At 52.1% G+C, this 18,851-nt stretch overlaps 1 protein-coding gene across 1 annotated transcript in view; it reads left to right on the forward strand.

The window, feature by feature from the left end:
• The window catches only part of CNTFR (ciliary neurotrophic factor receptor), a 427,487-nt gene that overhangs the window by 35,726 nt on the left and 372,910 nt on the right, over nucleotides 1-18,851 (forward strand). The window contains 1 exon segment of the mRNA XM_077818087.1: nucleotides 17,240-17,345. Coding sequence (XP_077674213.1) covers nucleotides 17,240-17,345 — 106 coding nt within the window.

The following is an 18,851-nucleotide window of genomic DNA, read 5'->3' on the forward strand; positions in this document are numbered from 1 at the left end:
TGTAAAACACCTTGCCTGAAGGACGGGTACGTGGGTGCGTGTCTGTCCAGCACAAACGTCACCACCTGCATCTGAACCCCCGGGTACAGCTTCGGAGTCCAGGGATCTTATCCCGAGTGAGGAGTGCCCCCTGTGGAGGTGTGCAAATCACACTCCCCAGATGTAATAATCTGGGGCAAATCTCACACAGCAGTGCTGGGGAGTAAAGACTTCCCGACAGGGCCCCCTGTCAGTGATGCAGGAAAGAGCGAAGCGCCTGGCTGCAGGCAGCCGGCTGAGCCCGGTGTTTTGGTTCTTCCTCGCGTCGTCCTTATCCGAGCAGCATACGCTCATTGCAGACACCAAGAACAAAGCTGGGGCATCTCTGAGAACGGTCTCTAAAGATACCCCTCCCCAACAGGGCCACCGCTGCCCCTTGGAGCAGGGACCATGTCTTGCTAGGTATAGAGCACCTAACGCAACAGAGCCCTGACCCTGGGCTGTCCTGCAATACACCCAGTAACAGTGACGGTGCTTAGGCAGGTAGTCAGGACATACCCATACGGGCAGGAGTGGACAGCTGCACCCTCCTCCCTGTGCTATGTTTTACTGTAGCTTGCATAGGCCTCCACTGGGGAGCGGAGCCCCGTTGTGCTGGGTAGGCTATAAACACATAAGAAGGCTGCGTCCCTGCCCTGAAGAACTGAGAGCCACCGGTGGCTATCCTTTGCCTTGGCAGGCGGGGGAGCCACGGAGGGCTGGCTGGCTGCGGGCTGCATGGAGCTAAGCAGACGTTGACAGAAACCCGGAAGAGGACAAGAGCAAGTCTGCTGTAATTATGTAGCATTTATTATTAATAAGCTGAAATTGCTGGAAGCAGCCTCTGTAACGTGAATACTGATACAGCATTTCAAAAGACAATTTAGCTCTCCTCTGTCTATTAGCTCCCTCCGCTCCAGCCGGCAGGGAACCAAAGTCTCATGTGCTACTTCCTTATTGGTGTGTACACACACACACGCCCTTAAACTCTGTGTTTTCCCATAAAGGAGCCCGTTCTCTGTCTCCTCGGATGCTGTAGCATTGTGGAGCGAAGCTCTACCGAACATTAAACTCTGTGTTGTCCCAGAGACCTCTCATCTCTTCTCATCCGGCTGGGCCTATCCAGCGCCACCCTCGGGTGCCAGCCCTCTGCACGGTCTACTCTCTGCTGGCCAAGCTAACTCCCTCGCATTCCTAGAACAAAGTGTTTTCTTCTAGTGGACGGACGCCCCAAGGGAGAGACGGTCCCAGGCCTGAGGTCCGTGAGAGTCTGGTGTGAGTGCGGCCCTCAGGATTCAGCTTTTGCTTAGGCCCGTTCACATATGCTCAAAATAGTCGCCTGAGATATTTTACCCTGCTGAATGGTTACAGAGATGATTGTACGTGTGTGTGTGTGAGGGGGCGGGGGGAGCATGGTATGTTTTTCCATCGAGAGAGACTCAGGGTACGTCTGTTCGGCAGCTGGGAGGTGCGTTTCCCAGCACGGGAGCTAGCATGCTGAAAAGAGCGTGGCCACGGTGGCTCAGGCCAGCCATCCACAACAGCCCCCGCTGGGGTCCTAGGTGTGTGCTTGGCTGGCTGCCCCGAGTGGCAACGCTGCTCCTTGTTAGCATGCTCTCTCCAGCAGAGCTGGTGCCCGAGCCGGGAATTACACCTCACAGCTGCTGTGTAGCTATGCCCTTAAGCTACATACCAGGGCGACAGGTGCCTTCGAAATGTCCTAGAGAAAAAGGGAGACAAATCCGCTCTGGGAGGTTCAATACGTTCTCTTTTCTTCCATGACATTGTTGTATCAGCCATTCTAGCATGCGCTCAAGCCGATTAGCTCCAGCATGTGAGTTTTAGCCCTTGCAGAACATCCATTCCCCTTATATATTATACAGCAGTTTAAAGAGGATTAAGACAATAGCTAATGTAAATGATGAATGATGTAGATTGCCTAGACCCTGAGCCTCCAGGGATTTCCCTGCACACAGATTAGCCGGCTCACTAGCTAAACATTGGAGCACCCAGAGTAAATCCATGCAAATAACCAGCTTCCTGGCCTGAATAGGATAGAAGGGTTTAAAAACTGGTTTTAACACAGTTCTGTATTTCCCGGCGTCGGTGCGTGTGCTTCTGCAACAGCCGTCACCAAAGGATCCTCAACAGATTCTACTTCGGTAACAGCTGACAGATACACTGGGGGTGGCCAAGGAAATGAAGCATCCAGAACTTCCCGATCAATACCATTATCAGATACAGATGGTAACTGGAGAGGAGGAGGATCAATGCCACTGGGTTTGTTTCCCCCCCCCCCACACCGCCTCCGGATCCAACCACCTTCTAGTTTAGCTGGAAAAGTCGCTGGTTCTGTGGGTGTGTTTCCAGTTTCCTCACTTTTCATTTGGGATCAGCAGGTTTGTGCCCACACTGAATCTGCAGAGACGAGGAGGTGATGTTCGTCTTTAGCCCCCGTTGTCATTACGGAGTTGGAGGCTTTTAATGGCAGTGAGTTTGGCACGCCAGCTTAGGAGGCAAAGGATCAAAAGAAGGCAGAGCAGTTACAGGAGGGATTTCTACTCATGGTGAGACAGGTGCAAACACACTGGGTGGCGATGGGAGAGGACAGGAGGACTGCCAGAGCAGATCAGCCCAGGGGTCCATCTAGTCTGGTATTATGTCTCCATTAGTGGCCTCCAGTTTCTTCAGGTGAAGCTGCATGATCCCTGCAGTGGACAGTTAAAGAATGACCTATTCTAGAAATGTAGGGCTGGAAGGGACCTCACGAGGTCATTTAGTCCAGCCCCCCGTGCTAAGGCATGACCAAGTAAGCCTAGACCAGCCCGGAGAGGTGTTTGTCCAGCCTAGTCTTAAAAACCTCCAATGCTGAGGAGTTCACAACCTTCCTCAGAAACCTGTTTCAGGGCTTAGCTACCCTGAGCATTAGGTTAGAGATTAGGAAAATCTTTCTAACTCTCCCTTTCTTCAGATTAAGCCCATTCCTTCTTGTCCTGCCTTCAGTGGACACGGAAAACGATTGATCACTGTCCTCTTCATAACAGCCCTGAACATATTGGAAGACTGTTAGCAGGTTCCCACCATCAGTCTGCTTTTCTCAACACAAAACATGCCCAGTTTTTGTAACCTTTTCTTACAGGCCAGGTCTTCTGAATCTTTGATCATTCTGATTGCTCTCCTCTGCGCTGTTTCCAATTTGCCCACGGCTTTCCAGAAGTGTGGCACCTCAAACTGGACACATATTCCAGTGTGAAGTAGAGCCAGAGAGTTGCCTCCCGTGTCCGACATACAAGACTGCTCTTAATACACCTCAGAAGGATAGTAGCGTTTTTTGCATCTGCATCACATTGTTGACTCGTATTCAGTTTGCGATCCACTATAACTAGGGCCCTACCAAATACACGGTCCAGTTTGGTCAATTTCATGATCATAGGATTTAAAAAATCTTAAATTTCATGATTTCAGCTATTTAAATCTGAAATGTCTCGGTGTGGTGATTGTCGGGGTCCTGGCCCAAAAAGAAGTTGTGGGTGTGGGTGTGTGTGTGTGTGTGTGGGGGTTACAAGGTTATTGTGGGGGGGGGGTACTGCGACCCTTCCTTCGGCACTTCTGCTGGCGGCGCAGCTGCCTTCAGAGCTGGGGGGCTGGCGAGCGGGGGCTGCTGGCCGGGAGCCCAGCTCTGAAGGCGGAGCCCCGCCAGCAGCAGCGCCGAAGGAAGGATGCCAGGTAGGGTGTCGCCACCCTCACTTCTGCGCTGCTGCCTGCCGAGCGGGGCCCTCCGTCAGCAGCTGCCGCGCTCCGGCCGCCCGGCCCTGAAGGCAGCAGCGGAGAAGGACGGGTGGCATGGTGTGGTCACCCTTAGTTCTGCGCGGCTGCTGGCGGGGCTCTGCCTTCAGAGCTGGGCGCCCAGCCAGCAGCCGCCGCTCTCCGGCTGCCCAGCTCTGAATACCACAACCCCCCTAAAATAACCAGGTGACCCTCCCTCCCCCCACAACTCCCATTTGGGGCTGGACCCCCAATTTGAGAAACGCTGGTCTCCCCCCCCGTGAAATCTGCATCGTCTAGGATAAAAGCACACAAAAGACCAGACTTCATGACCGTAAATTTGGTAGGGTCCTAACTATAACTCCCAGATCCTTTTCAGCAGGGCTACCACCCAGCCAGTTATTCCCCACTGTGCAGTGCATTCTGGTTGTTCCTTCCGAAGTGTAGTACTTTGCCCTTGTCTATACTGAATTCCATCTTGTTGATATCAGACCAATTCTCCAATGTGTCAATGTCATTTTGAATTCTAATCCTGTCTTCCAAAGTTTTTGCAACCCCTCCCAGCTTGGTGTCCTCCATTAATTCTATAAGCGTACTCTCCATGCCATTATCCAAGTCATTAATGCAAATATTGAATAGGAATGGATTCAGGGCTGACCCCTGCGGGTCCCCATTAGATATGCCCTCCAGTTTGACAGTGAACGGTTGCTAACTACTCTTTGAGTACAGTCTTCCAACCAGTTATGCACCCACCTTACTGTAATTTCCTGTAGACCACAGTTCCTTAGTTTTCTTATGAGAATGTCACATGTTACTGAAATCAAAATATCTGGAGGGGAATGTTGGCTACAATGCCGCTCAGTTCTCAGACTCTGAAACAGGGGGGTTTATATCCTTTATTTATGTGAGGCAACATTTCCCCATCCAACATTTTTTGACAGAAAACTCTCTTGTTTTGTGGTCTGTCTTAAACATTTTTTTCAGGGTGTTGACTTTTTTCATGGGAAATATAAAGAAAACAGGTTTTTAACTTTCCGCAAGAAACTGTTCACAGTTCTGGGTCAGAAAAATTTGTACATCCTGTCCTATGGATCTGGAGATGCTCTCATAATCCATATAGACTCTGACTCCTTTTATGAATCCCCCCCAGCACTTCGTTCTAATGATAGCTAGTGGCAGTGAGTTCCTCGGGCGAGCGGTGTACCTTAACGGAATTTTTTTTTTAATCAGTTTTAAATGTGCCACCTTTCATTTTCTTTGACTGGCCCCTTGTTCTTGTATTAGGTGTGGGTAAGTACGCTCACCCAATTTACTTTCCATTCCATTTGTTCTTTCCTGTAACTCTCCCACATCTGCTCTCTGCAAGTTCCCCCCTTTGCATAGGGCGGTCTCTGTTCCTCTTCTAATTTTGCTGTAAGTTCTACTCAACTCCGCAATGCATCCGAGGGTACTGAGGTAGTTGGCGGATGTGATTGCAGAGCCATTGGCCGTTATCTTTGAAAACTCATGGCGATCGTGGGAGGTCCTGGACGATTAGAAAGAGGCAAATATAGTGCCCACCTTTTAAAAAAGGGAAAAAGGAGAATCCAGTGAACTACAGAGTGGTCAGCCTCACCTCAGTCCCTGGAAAAATCATGGAGCAGGTCCTCAAGGAATCCATTTTGAAGCACTTGGAGGAAAGGAAGGTGATCAGGAACAGTCAACATGGATTCACGAAGGGCAAGTCAGGCCTGACCAACCTGATTGCCTTCTAAGATAAGATAACTGGCTTTGTGGATATGGGGAAAGCAGTGGATGTATTGTTCCTTGACTTTAGCAAAGCTTTTGATATGGTCTCCTACAGTATTCTTGCCAGCAAGTTAAAGAAGTATGGGCTGGATGAATGGACTATAAGATGGATAGAAAGCTGGCTAGATTGTTGGGCTCAGCGGGTGGTGATCAATGGCTCCATGTCTAGTTGGCAGCTGGTATCAAGCAGAGTGCCCCAAGGGTCGGTCCTGGGGCTGGTTTTGTTCAACATCTTCATTAATGATTTGGATGATAGGATGGATCTACACCCTCAGCAAATTCACAGATGACTGTAAGCTGAGGGGACGGGTAGACATGCTGGAGGGTAGGAATAGGGTCCAGAGTGACCTAGACAAATTGGAGGATTGGGCCAAAAGAAATCTGATGAGGTTCAACAAGGACCAGTGCAGAGTCCTGCACTTAGGACAGAAGAATCCCATGCACCGCTAAAGACTAGGGTCCGAATGGCTAAGCAGCCGTTCTGCAGAAAAGAACCTGGGGATTACAGTGGACGAGAAGCTGGATATGAGTCAGCAGTGGGCCCTTGTTGCCAAGAAGGCTAACGGCATATTGGGCTGCATTAGTAGGAGCATTGCCAGCAGATCGAGGAAGTGATTATTCCCCTCTATTCGGCACTGGTGAGGCCACTTCTGGAGTATTGCGTCCAGATTTGGGCCCCCCACTACAGAAAGAATGTGGACAAATTGGAGAGAGTCCAGCAGAGGGCAACGGAAATGATCAGGGGGCTGGGGCACATGACTTATGAGTAGAGGCTGAGGGAACTGGGCTTATTTAGTCTGCAGAAGAGACGAGTGAGGGAGGATTTGATAGCTGCTTTCAGCTACCTGAAGGGGCGTTCCAAAGAGGATGGAGCTCAGCTGGCTCAGTGGTGGCAGATGACAGAACGAGGAGCAATGGTCTCAAGTTGCAGTGGGGGAGGTTGGAAAGGTTGGAAATTAGGAAACACTATTTCACTAGGAGGGTGGTGAAGCACTGGAATGGGTTCCCTAGGAAGGTGGAGGAATCTCCATCCTTAGAGGTTTTTAAGGCCTGGCTTGACAAAGCCCTGGCTGGGATGATTTAGTTGGGGTTGGCCCTGCTTTGAGCAGGGGGTTGGACTAGATGACGTCCTGAGGTCCCTTCCAACCCTGATCTTCTGTGATTCTATGAACTCATACAAAAAGAGGTACTTCTGTGGCACCTGTCACCATAGCATCTGCAGGGTCAGGAATCAGGGCCTGCTGCAGAGCCAGTCTCCAGACAACCTAACAAGCGCAGCTGGCCTGTAACAAGCTGCCTGCTTGGCTGCGTGGCCTGACTTGTGGAAAGAATCGGCAGACTGGCCCTTAAACCCAGCAGCAATTCAGTGGCTTCTGAAAACATTTTGCCTACAGCTGTGATAGCTCGTGTGCCTGCTTGTTTGCAACCTTGTTCCAGACCCACCCCAGCCTTGCCCCCAGCCCTTCCTTATGCCAGGTAACCTGGTCCCAATCCTCTGCTCTGATTCCTGACTTCGGCTCTGACACGTGGCCTCTAGCTTTGGCTTTGACCCTTGGGTCCGATTCCTGGCTACCAACTCCTGCTCTAACCACTAGGCATGGCAGCCTACATCCCGGTTGCTGCCATGAGCACTTCACGATCATTAATATATCTATCCTTGCCACGCCCCTGTGAGACAAGGCAGGGCTGCTACTCCCATTGCACAGATGGGGAACCGAAGCACAGAGATGCCGGGCTAGATTCACAAAGAGACTTAGGGGCCTAAATGCCTCTCTGGGGCACCTGCGTCTAGCATTTAGGTACCATTGGCATTCACAAAACCACTGCTGAGCTGCCAGCCAATCTCGCAGGCTCCAAAGTTTCTGCAGTTGGTGCCTGACTCTCCCCATACAATGCGTGAGGCACCCGGGCACGGACCTCAGGGTGGCGCATGCCACCAGGGTGTGGCAAGGTCTGAGTGACTTGCCCAAGGTGACCGGGGGTCTGTGGCAAAGCAAGGAGCTGAACCCGGGTCTCCTGTGTCCCGAGCGAGCATTCTAACCACTAGGTCACCCTGCCTGTCTACTGAGCACTGTGTCCCAGTAGCTGGGCCTTCCCCTTTCCGAGCAGAGCTATGGGAGAGCCTCAAGGAGTTGGCTGTGGTGAACAGTACCTATGGGGAGGCAGTGACAATCGGCCCTGGCTTGCACCTTTAGCTGTCCAGGAATCGCACCCTTGGGTGTCCCAGGCAGACACCTGGCTGGTCCACCTCTCAGGATGGAGGGAGAGCGCCCTGATACCTCTTCACGGAGGCACTGGTTAGACCAGGATAGAATCGTAACTACCCCCACTGCCTACAGCTAGGCCAGAATTCAGGTACAGTGTGTCCCTGGCTGGGGAGGGGGTCCAGATACCACCTGTGAGAATCCCCTGGCTGGAGAGATGGACCGGAGATCCTGAGAGAGCGCGTTGGAGGCATTGTCTGCTTGGGTACTGACCAGGTTAAAGTACGGAGGGGGAGGAGGGCAGCTCGTCTTCCTCTCCCGAGATTGGCTGAACAAGGCTCCAGCATAGCTCTCCTTTCTCCTCGGCTGGGAGTCTGGGACGGTGACAGCTCCTCGTCCTGTTTCAGTTGCTTTAACCACTGAGTACTGGCGTCCTCCCAGCTGACACTCCTGGCCTCAGTGGAGCTTCTGCAGCGTGCTCTGGACACGCTGCTAGGATCCCCGCTTGGCATTGTCCCCAGGGACACCCACCAAGCAGATGGGTCTATCTTCTGCCTTCTCGGCCAGGAGCAAATGGCAATGCCCCTCAATCTTCTGCACCACCTCTGGGCTTGTGCACGGACCCTGCAGGAGCGACATCACGCTGGCTGAGTCAGGGCCAGATGTCTCGTCTGAAATCAGCTGGGGATGATGCTGGTCTCACTGACAAATGGCCTCGTATTGATCAGCATGATCCTGAGTCATGGGACCACAGATGAGAATGATGGAAGAGACCCATTAGGTCACCATTAGCTCATCTCCCTGGGCCTGGCGCAGGCTGCCTGGCTGTGGTGGCTTTTCTAGTGTGTTTTCCTGCATGCCTGGTGGCTGAGGCTTTCAGTGGGGCAGGGAATGAAGGCTTGCTGATGGATGGCAGGTGGCCTGCCCATTACTGCAGCGGTCAGGAGCCACATGATGGCACTGCCTGTCTCTGAACTTCACTGTCCCACCTTCAGCCCGTGCATGAGCCCTGTTTCCACAACATCAGTGTGGTGGTTAGGGCGGGGCATGCGTGATGCAGCTGCACACCTGAGTAGCATGGAGTCTTTGCTGGGGGGGATAGTCGGTGGTTTACGCTAAGATCTGAGAAAACCCTACATGTCAGGGTCTGGGTGAGATCCGCCCATCTCTTTCCACACCTGCCTGCAGAGAAGCTCTCAGCAAAGCAGATGCATTGAATTGTCGTTTCCAGATTCTCCGCCTTCTCCAGCCAAGGAGATGAGTGTTTGGCAGACAGTATTGTTCAGCACACGGCAGCCCAGCTAAAGATGCTTTAACCCACCCCGGGAATGCAGCTGTCGCCATCTCTGCTGGGTGCACTGGTGTTTCTCACTTCTCCTGTGGGGATTGGGAAACTAGCCCTGATTTCTGCAAAGCCGGCCCAGCAGGATTCCTCACTTAAAGTCGTGTATCCGGTGCCCCGCACGACACATGCAACCCCTGCCCCGAAGCGCTGACAGCTAATGTCACGCGGGCGACTCTGTGGGTCTGTACACGCTGTGCGAGTTAGCCTGGATTCCGCCGGTGAGCAGTGCAAAGAGCACAAGTCTGGCCCGGGCTCTGGGTACGTCCTGGGCTGTGCTATCTTTTCTGCTATTGTGACCTGTGCTAGCTGGATGCAAGCCATGCCCTGTCTGTCAGCCTCTAAATAAGTAGCCTGGTTCTCAGCAGGGTGAGGTGTCCGTAGGGGAGCCAATGGGGGTGTTGCCCCATCAAGCACAAGAACCAGGCGAATAACTCGCAGTGAATTGCGTCATCAGTGCATTTTGCTGCTCCTTCTGCCCCTGCACTGGCTTCAGTCAAACTGCAGAGGGCTCAGATTTATCCGAGGTCGGTTTCTGAGCCCAGCGGTTCACGTGGGCACGACCACTCTTCTCTCTTTGGCCACAGGGAGAGGTGTTGAAATGCAGGCCCCGATTCCTGTACACCGGCGTTAACTCCTGGACCCCACTGGAGTTACTCCTGATTTACACCCGTGGACGTGGGAGGAGACGCTGAGAAGAGGTTTCCCTTTTCATTGGCTGCAATACACCGGCCGGGCACCCAATTGCCCGTAAGTGGGTGCGGTGCCCACAGCCACACGCAGGTTACGCACAGTGCAGACCAGGGGCTGGGGCGAAGAGAGGAAGCTGCCCCATAGCCCCTCCCTCATGAAGGGGGGGCTGCGGGGCCAAAGCTGAGCGATGCTCTGACCCCTGGGCATCAGGTCACAGTGCCATTTGCTCAATTTCGGGCCTGCGGGTCCCCCATCACGATGGAGGCCGCAGGGCCAAACCTGAGTGGGCACTGGGGTGTTCAACATGGCTCCTCCTCGCTGCTGCTGTGGGGCCAGCTCCTACCCCAGGGCTCCCCCTGGGGCCCTGCCCGGCCTCACCTTGCTTCCAGCAGCCTGCCTCTCCTCTCAGGGATGGGGAGCGATGCTGCACCTGGGCAGGCCGGGCTGGAAGGCGCAGGGGCTGAGAGTGGCGCGTGGCGAGCGAGGCACTGGGGCTAGTGGCTGCAGCATGGATGGCTCCACAGGGATTGATGGTGCTCACCATGCAAAAAATCTGGGGGACACCCTTGCTGAGTGGGAGGCCCTCTCCGGCTGGGGTTACTGCCAGAATTCAGACCTGCAATAGACGGGGCTTTTGTCTGTGCTGCTTTGCTGGGCGATTTCTTGAGCTCTTGTTCAGAGCCAGGCTGAAATGCTGCTGCTCTGCAAGATCCTTCAGCCTGGTTGCTAAACAGCCCCTCCCCACCCCTTCACATCGATTCAGACGAAGAACGGGGCCCTTTCTTCACTCCACAGTGGCTCCCCTGCACTCGTGATTTCAGCCCATCAGGCCTGCCGACAAAGTACAGCATGTCCCCATTGACTCGTGGCCCACCGCAGAACCCCAGCCGCAAGCTGCTGGGAGAGCTGAAGACATGCCGTGCTGGTCGCAGGTCCTGAGCCCCGTCCCATTCGTCGATGCGGCCTGCCGCAGGGGTTCCGATTTTGTCCGCTGACAGAGCAGGGCTTCGTTTCTCTTGTTCCCCAGGTTGAAAATCTTCCTTGGTCTTCACTTGGCTTCCCCCATTCAGCTGCTTTTTCATCTCTCAGCCTTTCTAAGCTAATAAATAAAGTTCCTGTCATTTTATTTATGGGAGCGAAGGCAGAGACAAATAAAAATGCCATGCTGTCCTGACGGCTACCGAGGCAACGGTGTTTTTTCTTTGCTTCCATTCTAGAGCTGATCACTCCACCACAAGGCAGCACCCCCAACACCTGACCAGTGGGAGTGCTTTAGAACCAACTCCTACATTTCCAAATTGATTTGGGGCGACTCTGCTCCCGGATTGCCTCGTCTCCATGGGGCCTGAATTTCAGACAGTGCTGAGCACCTATCTTGAAGAATTCTAGCCCCTTCCCGGGGGGTTTCAGGTTGTGCACCCGCAAATGGAGAAGACCAAAATCACCAGCTAGCGAATACATCACAGCATTGCTGTAGGGCCCTGTGGATTTATTGCCTCTGCATTTCTTGGTACCAGTGAGGTCAGCTTTTCTAGAGCAACTGGCTTTAGGCAGGGAAAATGATTTCTTTTGGTCAATAAGTGGGTGTGTAACTTATTATAGGTGTGATGCCTGTAATCAAGGTTGCCCACCACAGTTGATTAGACTATTTTCAGTGATTTTTCACTACCAACTTTAACCATTAGGGCTGAAATTTCCCATTTAGGGTGTCTGCTTCAGCATGAAATGTTCTGGAATAGTTCAGCAAAACCAGTTTAACTTTCTCAGGATGAAGTTAGTGAAAAGAATACGTTATTTTGCCCAGACAAACACCTGTCAGGGACGGTCTAGATAATACTTAATCCTGCCATGAGTGCAGGGTACTGGACTAGAGGGCCTCTCACGGTCCCTTCCAGACCTATGATTCTTACAACTGTTTCCCTTTGGAACAAGGCCGTGCTATTTAGCAGTGGGGTGTCTCGCGGGAGTCAGGGATGGGCCTTTTGCTGTCCCTATGAAAATCCACCTAAATTTGGCCCAAATCTGAAAAGTCTGTGTCTGTGCATGTGTTTTGTGTGCCATGGTTTAAAGGGTTGAGATTAGTTTCACACAGCGCAGGGATTCAACATCTACGTGCACGTATATATTAAAATAAATATTAAATACACATTCCAGCCCTATACTGGACCGAGCTTCTCATGTAAGCCCCAGGGTGTAGTTCTCCTCTCGCTTACACTAGTGGAACTCCATGGCCTTCAAGGGGATTTCTCCTGATCTCCACCAGGATCGCTGAGACGAGAAGCAGGCCCCATAGTTTCTGGGAGTGCTGGTTGCTGTGGTCTATGGAAAATGAATCAGGACTGCTCAGATATACCTCGGTGCTGTCTATGTTGTGTGTGGGTGTGAGCCAGCACCCTCTGCTGGCTGAACAGGGTGGTGACTGGAGGCCTGAGAAGAGGAGATGGATGGTGTTTTCTTTGGAAGAGGACTGCATTTCTGTAGTTAGAGACCGGGAGTTCTGGTCCGTCATGGTGTGTGTGCAACTTAGCTTTTGCCTCTGAGATCTGTGTGTGTTGGAGGCCACAGCTTGGTGTACTGCTTAGTCGTCCTGTGATAGTGTGAGTTCCCAGGGTTCATCAAGGGTAGCCGGGTGGGTGGGTGGTATGTTACATTCAGTGCATATGGAGCTCCTGGTGGGATCCTAGCTAAATGCCTCTGGTTTAAAGCGAGCCCAGTTGGATCCTGTCAATCTAGAATTTCCCCCTGAAATTGTCCACAAATTGCAAAAGATTCTGGGTCCTCGTTCAGGGTTTTACAAAGCCGGGGCCTGTTTACAGAATTACTCAGTGGTCTGCATTGTAAGTGTCGCAGGCACCTCATGGCTTTCAGAATGGAGAGAGGTAAATAGTGGTGTCCCCCAGGGGTCCGTGCTGGGACCAGTCCTGTTCAACATGTTCAGAAATGGTCTGGAAAAAGGGGTAAACAGTGAGGTGGCAAAATTTGCAGATGGTACAAAACTACTCAAGGTAGTCAAGTCCCAGGCAGACTGCGAAGAGTTACAAAGGGGATTTCCCAAAACTAGGTGACTGGGCAACAAAATGGCAGATGAAATTCAGTGTTGATAAATGCAAAGTAATGCACATTGGAAAATATAATCCCAACTCTACATATAAAATGATGGGGTCTAAATTAGCTGTTACCACTCAAGAAAGAGATCCGGGAGTCATTGTGGATAGTTCTCTGAAAACATCCACTCAATGTGCAGCGGCCATCAAAAAGGTGAACAGAATGTCGAGAATTATTAAGAAAGGGAGAGATAATAAGTCAGAAAATATCATATTGCCTCTGTATAAATCCATGGTACGCGCACACCTTGAATACTGCATGCAGATGTGTTCGCTCCATCTCAAAAAATATATATTGGAACTGGAAAAGGTTCAGAAAAGGGCAACAAAAATGATTAGGGGTATGGGATGGCTTCCGTATGAGAAGAGATTAATAAAATTGAGACTTTTCAGCTTGGAGAAAAGATGATGGGGGGGGAGGGGGGGATATGATTGGGGTCTGTAAAATCATGACTGATGTGGAGAAAGTCAATAAGGAAGTGTTGTTTACTCCTTCTCATTGCACAAGAACTAGGGGACACCAAATGCAATTAATAGGCAGCAGGTATAAAACAAACAAAAGGAAGTATATCTTCACACAGTGCACAGTCAACCTTTGGAACTCCTTGCCACAGGATGTTGTGAAGGCCAAGACTATAAAAGGGTTCAAAGAACTACTAGATAAATTCATGGAGGATAGGTCCATCAATGGCTATTAGCCAGGATGGGCAGGGATGGTGTCCTAGCCTCTGTTTGCTAGAAGCTGGGAATGGGCAACCAGGGATGGATCACTTGATGATTCCCTGTTCTGTTCATTCTCTCTGGGGCACCTGGCATTGGTCACTGTCGAAAGACAGGATACTGGGCTAGGTGGACCTTTGGTCTGATCCAGTGTGGCCATTCTTATGGTTTCCTTCCTGTTGCCAGGGAAATACCCACAATACAGGTGTGTGTGTGTGTGTGTGTGTGCTTGGTTTCCCCCCAAGAATCACAAAAAGTGGGTTTCTTGCTGGTGAAGGGTCCTAGATTTGGCAGTCCCTGGAGACTGGAGTCTTCTATTTATCCACGGGACAGCCTGAGTGCAACTTCTCCCCCGTCTTGTCACTTGCCAATGGGCCTCCCTCTTTTCCTGCAACTATAGCAATGGAGGGGAAGAAGAGCGCTCAAGAGGTCATCGAGTCCAGAGGTGGGCAAACTAAGGCCCGCGGGACTGTCCTGCCCGGCCCCTGAGCTCTCGGACGGGGACACTAGCCCCCGGCCCCTCCCCCGCTGTCCCCCTTCCCGCAGCCTCAGCGCACCACGCGGGCAGTGTTTTGGTCGGCCACTCCTGCCAGGCGGCGGGGCTGCGAGCTTCTGCTGCTCTGAGCAGCATGGTAAGGGGGCGGGGAGCGGGGGGGTTGGATCAGGGGCAAGGGGCCCCGGGGGGCAGTCAGGGGACAGGGGGCGGAGGTTCTGCGGGGGCGGTCAGGCCACTGGGAACAGGGGGGGTTAGATAGGCATGGGAGTCCCGGGGGGGCCTGTCAGGGGGCAGGTTTGTGGATAGGGGTCGGGGCAGTCAGGGGACAGGGAGCAGGGGGAGTTGGATAGGGGGTGGAATCCCAGGGGGGCTTTAGGGAAGGGGAGTCCCGGGAGGGAGTGGTCAGGGTACAAGGAGCGGGGGGGGGGGGTTGGAAGGGTCAGGGGTTCTGAGGGGCGCGGGAAGTGAGAGGGGGTGGATAGGGGGCGTGGGCCAGGCTGTTTGGGGAGGCACAGCCTTCCCTACCCGGCCCTCCATACAGTTTCACAATCCCGATGTGGCCCTCGGGCCAAAAAGTTTGCCCACCCCGATCTAGTCTGTGGCCCCATGGTGAGGCAGCAGTGACCCTCTCTAGGGGAGGTGGGTGTTCCACCTCTGTACCCAGGGACAAACGCCTGCTCTAAACGCCGGGTGTGCACTCCTTGGGTTGGTCCCGTGGTGCCCTGTGGGTCCGGCTACTGTCTTAATCCTCATCTATCTTATTCTGATGTTGGGACTGGTCCAGCTAAACTTGTCAGCTCTGCAGCCGGGGACTGTCTTTATAACTGTACGGGGCCAAGAGCGTTGAGGGTGCCCGGTAAATAATCAATCTCCTCACTTGCACTCCAGGAATCTATCCTGCCCCAGGTCCAGGTTGAACCAGAGGCATCTGTCCCTCTTCTGGCTCATGGAAACTTCCCTGGGGTTTATCTTGTCGTCTTGCTGTGTCCCTGGGGTTTAGCCAGGTAATACCTGGTTAGTGTTAATTCTTTGTATTACAGTGGCAGGTAGAGGCCCCAGCTCAGATCTAAGCCACATTGTGCTGGGTGCAACATACTCACCTGGGGAGAGACAGCCCTTGCCCTGGGGACCTTACAGTCTAACCAGACAAGAGAGACAGAGGGCAGGAGGGGAAACTGAGGCCGAGGGCACTGAGTGGCAGAGCCAGGAATGGATCTCAGCTGCCTTGACTCCCAGCCCAGTGCCCTGTCCCCGGACCACACTGCTCTAACATGACGCCTTGATATCTTTCTTCTTCTGGCTCTGGGTGTCTCCCTAGGGGTCTGTCTTGGTCAGGGTCCTGGCTAAAGCTCCCCCTTAGTGTCCTGCGTCATGTGCTCCTTGCTTACCCCTTGGGAGCTGCATCTTTGTGGATGGATCTGAGGAACCAACTAAGAATTTCCTCATCCATCCATGATCTCTCTCCCATTTCCCTCCCGCCATCACCCTAGGCAGCACCAACTGCTCTCTGACACGTGGTGACGAATTGGCGCTGTGATTCAGTTCCAACCTGGCCTTGTCTGTGTATTTCATCTGCAATTCAGAGCTGTAAAACAGTCCCGTCGGCCTCTCAGCTGAGCTGGCGAAGGGCGGGGGAGCCCTCCGTCATCTCCGTCCATCATTGCCAGTTCCCTTGATCAGTGGCTCCCATATGTCCGGCAGAGTCTGCTGTGAGTGATGGGGCGCGGCGCAGGCTCGGCTCGGGGCTGACGGAGTTAAATATTTCAGCGCCTGATACCTGACAGGCGTGATAAATTGCAGCGTGCCACGCGCTGCTGGCGTGACAAACGGGCCGCTTCCCTCCTTAGGCTCCGGGAAAACTTTTTAATTATTTCCCAGCGCTTTGCAAATGAGAGTTTCTCAATCAGCCGCACAGATGCCCAATGAGGTTTCACTTATTTATTTATCGTTTACAGGCCTTTGGGGTTGGGCTTTTTAACCCTTGCCATGGCCCGTTGAAGTCAACAGAAAGTCTTCTGTCGATTTCCCAGGGCTTTGGGGTTGTCCCCTAAATGCAGATGGGACACGAACGTTTCCTAAAGTTGCTGCTGCTCCCGGGAAAGTCCTTTTGCAGCACCGACGGTGTGAGGTGTGGGTGATAAAACGAGGCAGAGATGCCTATTGTGCTGATTTTCAACGCGAACTATGTCTAAGATTTCCAAAGGGGTCTGCACCTCCAGTCAAAATATTTTCGCAGTCCACAAATGAAAAAAGGTTGAAAGCCACTGGCCTATTGCAAAGCATCTAAATGTGCTGTGCACAGAATATCCCCTAATGCAAAGCATTAAAAAAGCACCAAGGAAAGCCAATGAGCCTGAATATTCACCCAAACTGTCTTGTGTGACCGATCCATTAAATGCCAGTAGTAAGTTTGGGGCTATCCTTTATGCTCCTCATTTGTTACCCTAATGACTTAAGGCCCTGATTTGGATTTGGGACCCCGTTGCCCTGAGTCCTGTACAAATGAGAAACAAAGAACCAGTCCTGACTCTGTTTACAATCTTAGGTGCTTCTCTGGCAAATGGCATGTGGTTGTACGTGTGCTCACAGGCTGGCCAAGCTCTCAGCAGTCCCGCTGAAGTCCGTGGGATGTAACCACGGCAGGTAAAGTTTAGCACATGCAGGATGGGAGCCTTGGGTATGATAAGACCTAAGGGGATGTGGCTTGTCATTTCTTTGCATTCGGCGTTTTTATTCTGGCTGAGGGGTGTTGTTGCTGGTTCTGTTTGGTTCATATTATTTCTTTAAATCGGATCAAAGACCAGGCCAGGGCAAACGGACACCTCCCCCACTGCAGTCCTTTTATGTGTCGTCGTATGCGTACGTTTTATGTATACGTTGAACTAATGAAATTTAACACACATTTTGCGGTGGGGCAGCAACAATCCTATGAGAATTATTTTTTACCTAGATGAGCTGCGCAAGCTGGTCTGGCCATCAGCTACCAAGTCTCAGCCAGAAGCGGGTCCCCACCCAGAGGAGTGAGCATGGGAAATCCCACCTGGAAAAATGGTGGTGACAAAGTAGAAGTGCCAATCTCTGACAGTAGTTTTCTCTTTCCTTTTCAAAGGAAATCCCAGTTCTACCCCACCAGGGTCAAGTGCAGCGTGTGGAGGAATCCTGAGGAATTTGATGAGAAATCGGGGACGCCCCTGGGAATTCAGACCGGTGGAAAGGTAAGAGGTTGTTTAGTCACAGACCCATTTGTTTCACTTTGAGCATCACTGCCAGAATGTGCATCACTGAGCGGTCCAGGAGCTCGGAATCTAGTGTGCCGTGTCCCGCACCTCCAGGCGTCTCCTCCTGATGCTGACTGCCAAGGAGGCAGGTGCTGACTTGTTATTTATTTGGAGCTTTTAGACCGTGCTTTTGCCGTTTGTTGAGTTATTTAGCTTCGTGGGAAGAGACATCCGGCTTCAGGTGGGCGACACACCAAAGTGCAGATCTCAGAGTGCCCACGGCAGGGGTCTCTGGAGGAAGGTTTCCTGCCAGCAGGACTTGGGCTTGATTCTTGGATAAGCAGCGTCAACGTTAGTTCTTAAGCTGAGCAGGGTCAGCATTTTTTTGGGAGACTCTCCAACTTTGCTTTCCTGTTCTGTTTATTTCAAACAGGCAGGTGTCTCAGTCAGTCCCGAACCAGTGCAAGGGATGCTGCGCCATCTTTGATGAAAAGCCCAACTCCTGATGGCTTTCGCTGGCTGAGTATCACCTCTAGCCTTGGCAGGCAGGTTCCACCTACTGCTCTGGCCAGTGTTCAGCACATAAGAAATTGCATTCTGCCTCCCTGACACAGCCTGTTGTGGGGAGCAGCTGGCCCTTCTCTCCCTAGATCGAATTGTCTCCTTCTCAGCGTTGCGATCCAAGACTGTTGTCACCATGTGCAGATGTTGTGTAGTGACACAGGAACGGGTCATCACAGTCTGGACGGGTAGAATGAGGTTGCCCAGAGGTGTTCTGGGACTGTTCTGACTAACGCAGGGGAGAACTCCTTGAACTGAATTTGGAACCCCGTCAGAAGCAGTGAGGTCGTTAATAGTTCTGGGTGGCTGCATTTAAAAAATATGTATCTGTCCCTAGACTGCAGGGCAGGATGACTTTCCAAATTGGACTTGCCATTGTTTGCATAACACGGGGGAGTCGCTCTGCATTTACACCCCGGCTTTCCCAGTTGCAAGCATTAGAGTGGCTCCACGTTTACATTAACGTGGCCCCCTTGCTGCCGGCGGAGACGGTCCAGATTTACTCCAGCGTCACCAAAAGTAGAGTTTGACCCTGAGCCTTTATTTCGTCCCATTTGTCTATGTCCAGGTGCCACCTTTTCCTCCTCTTTCTGCCGCCTCCTTTTCCTGGCGGGCTGGCCTGCTTCCCTTTCTGATTCAGTGCATGCTGGCCTGATGGCTGGATTGCTTGTTGCTCCCGTTATTTGCGGGGCATCTCCAGTGGAGTGCGTTGCTAATAACAGCAATTCCCGGTACACATTGGCTACAAGGTACGGCGGTGGTAATGGGATCCGGGAGGACGAAATTAAAGCGATCTAATATGCTAAGATAAATTAGTGTTGTAAAATTAGCCATGGGTCTAGTCAGGGATCTGACAAATGTATCACAGCTTTGTTACAAGCGCAGAGCTCTGCTCAATTGGATTAGTGGCCCGGAGCAAGGCAGACAGGAACGAGGGAAAAT

This window comes from Eretmochelys imbricata, chromosome 5, assembly GCF_965152235.1.
Source record: "Eretmochelys imbricata isolate rEreImb1 chromosome 5, rEreImb1.hap1, whole genome shotgun sequence".
NCBI classification, from domain to species: Eukaryota; Metazoa; Chordata; order Testudines; family Cheloniidae; genus Eretmochelys; species Eretmochelys imbricata.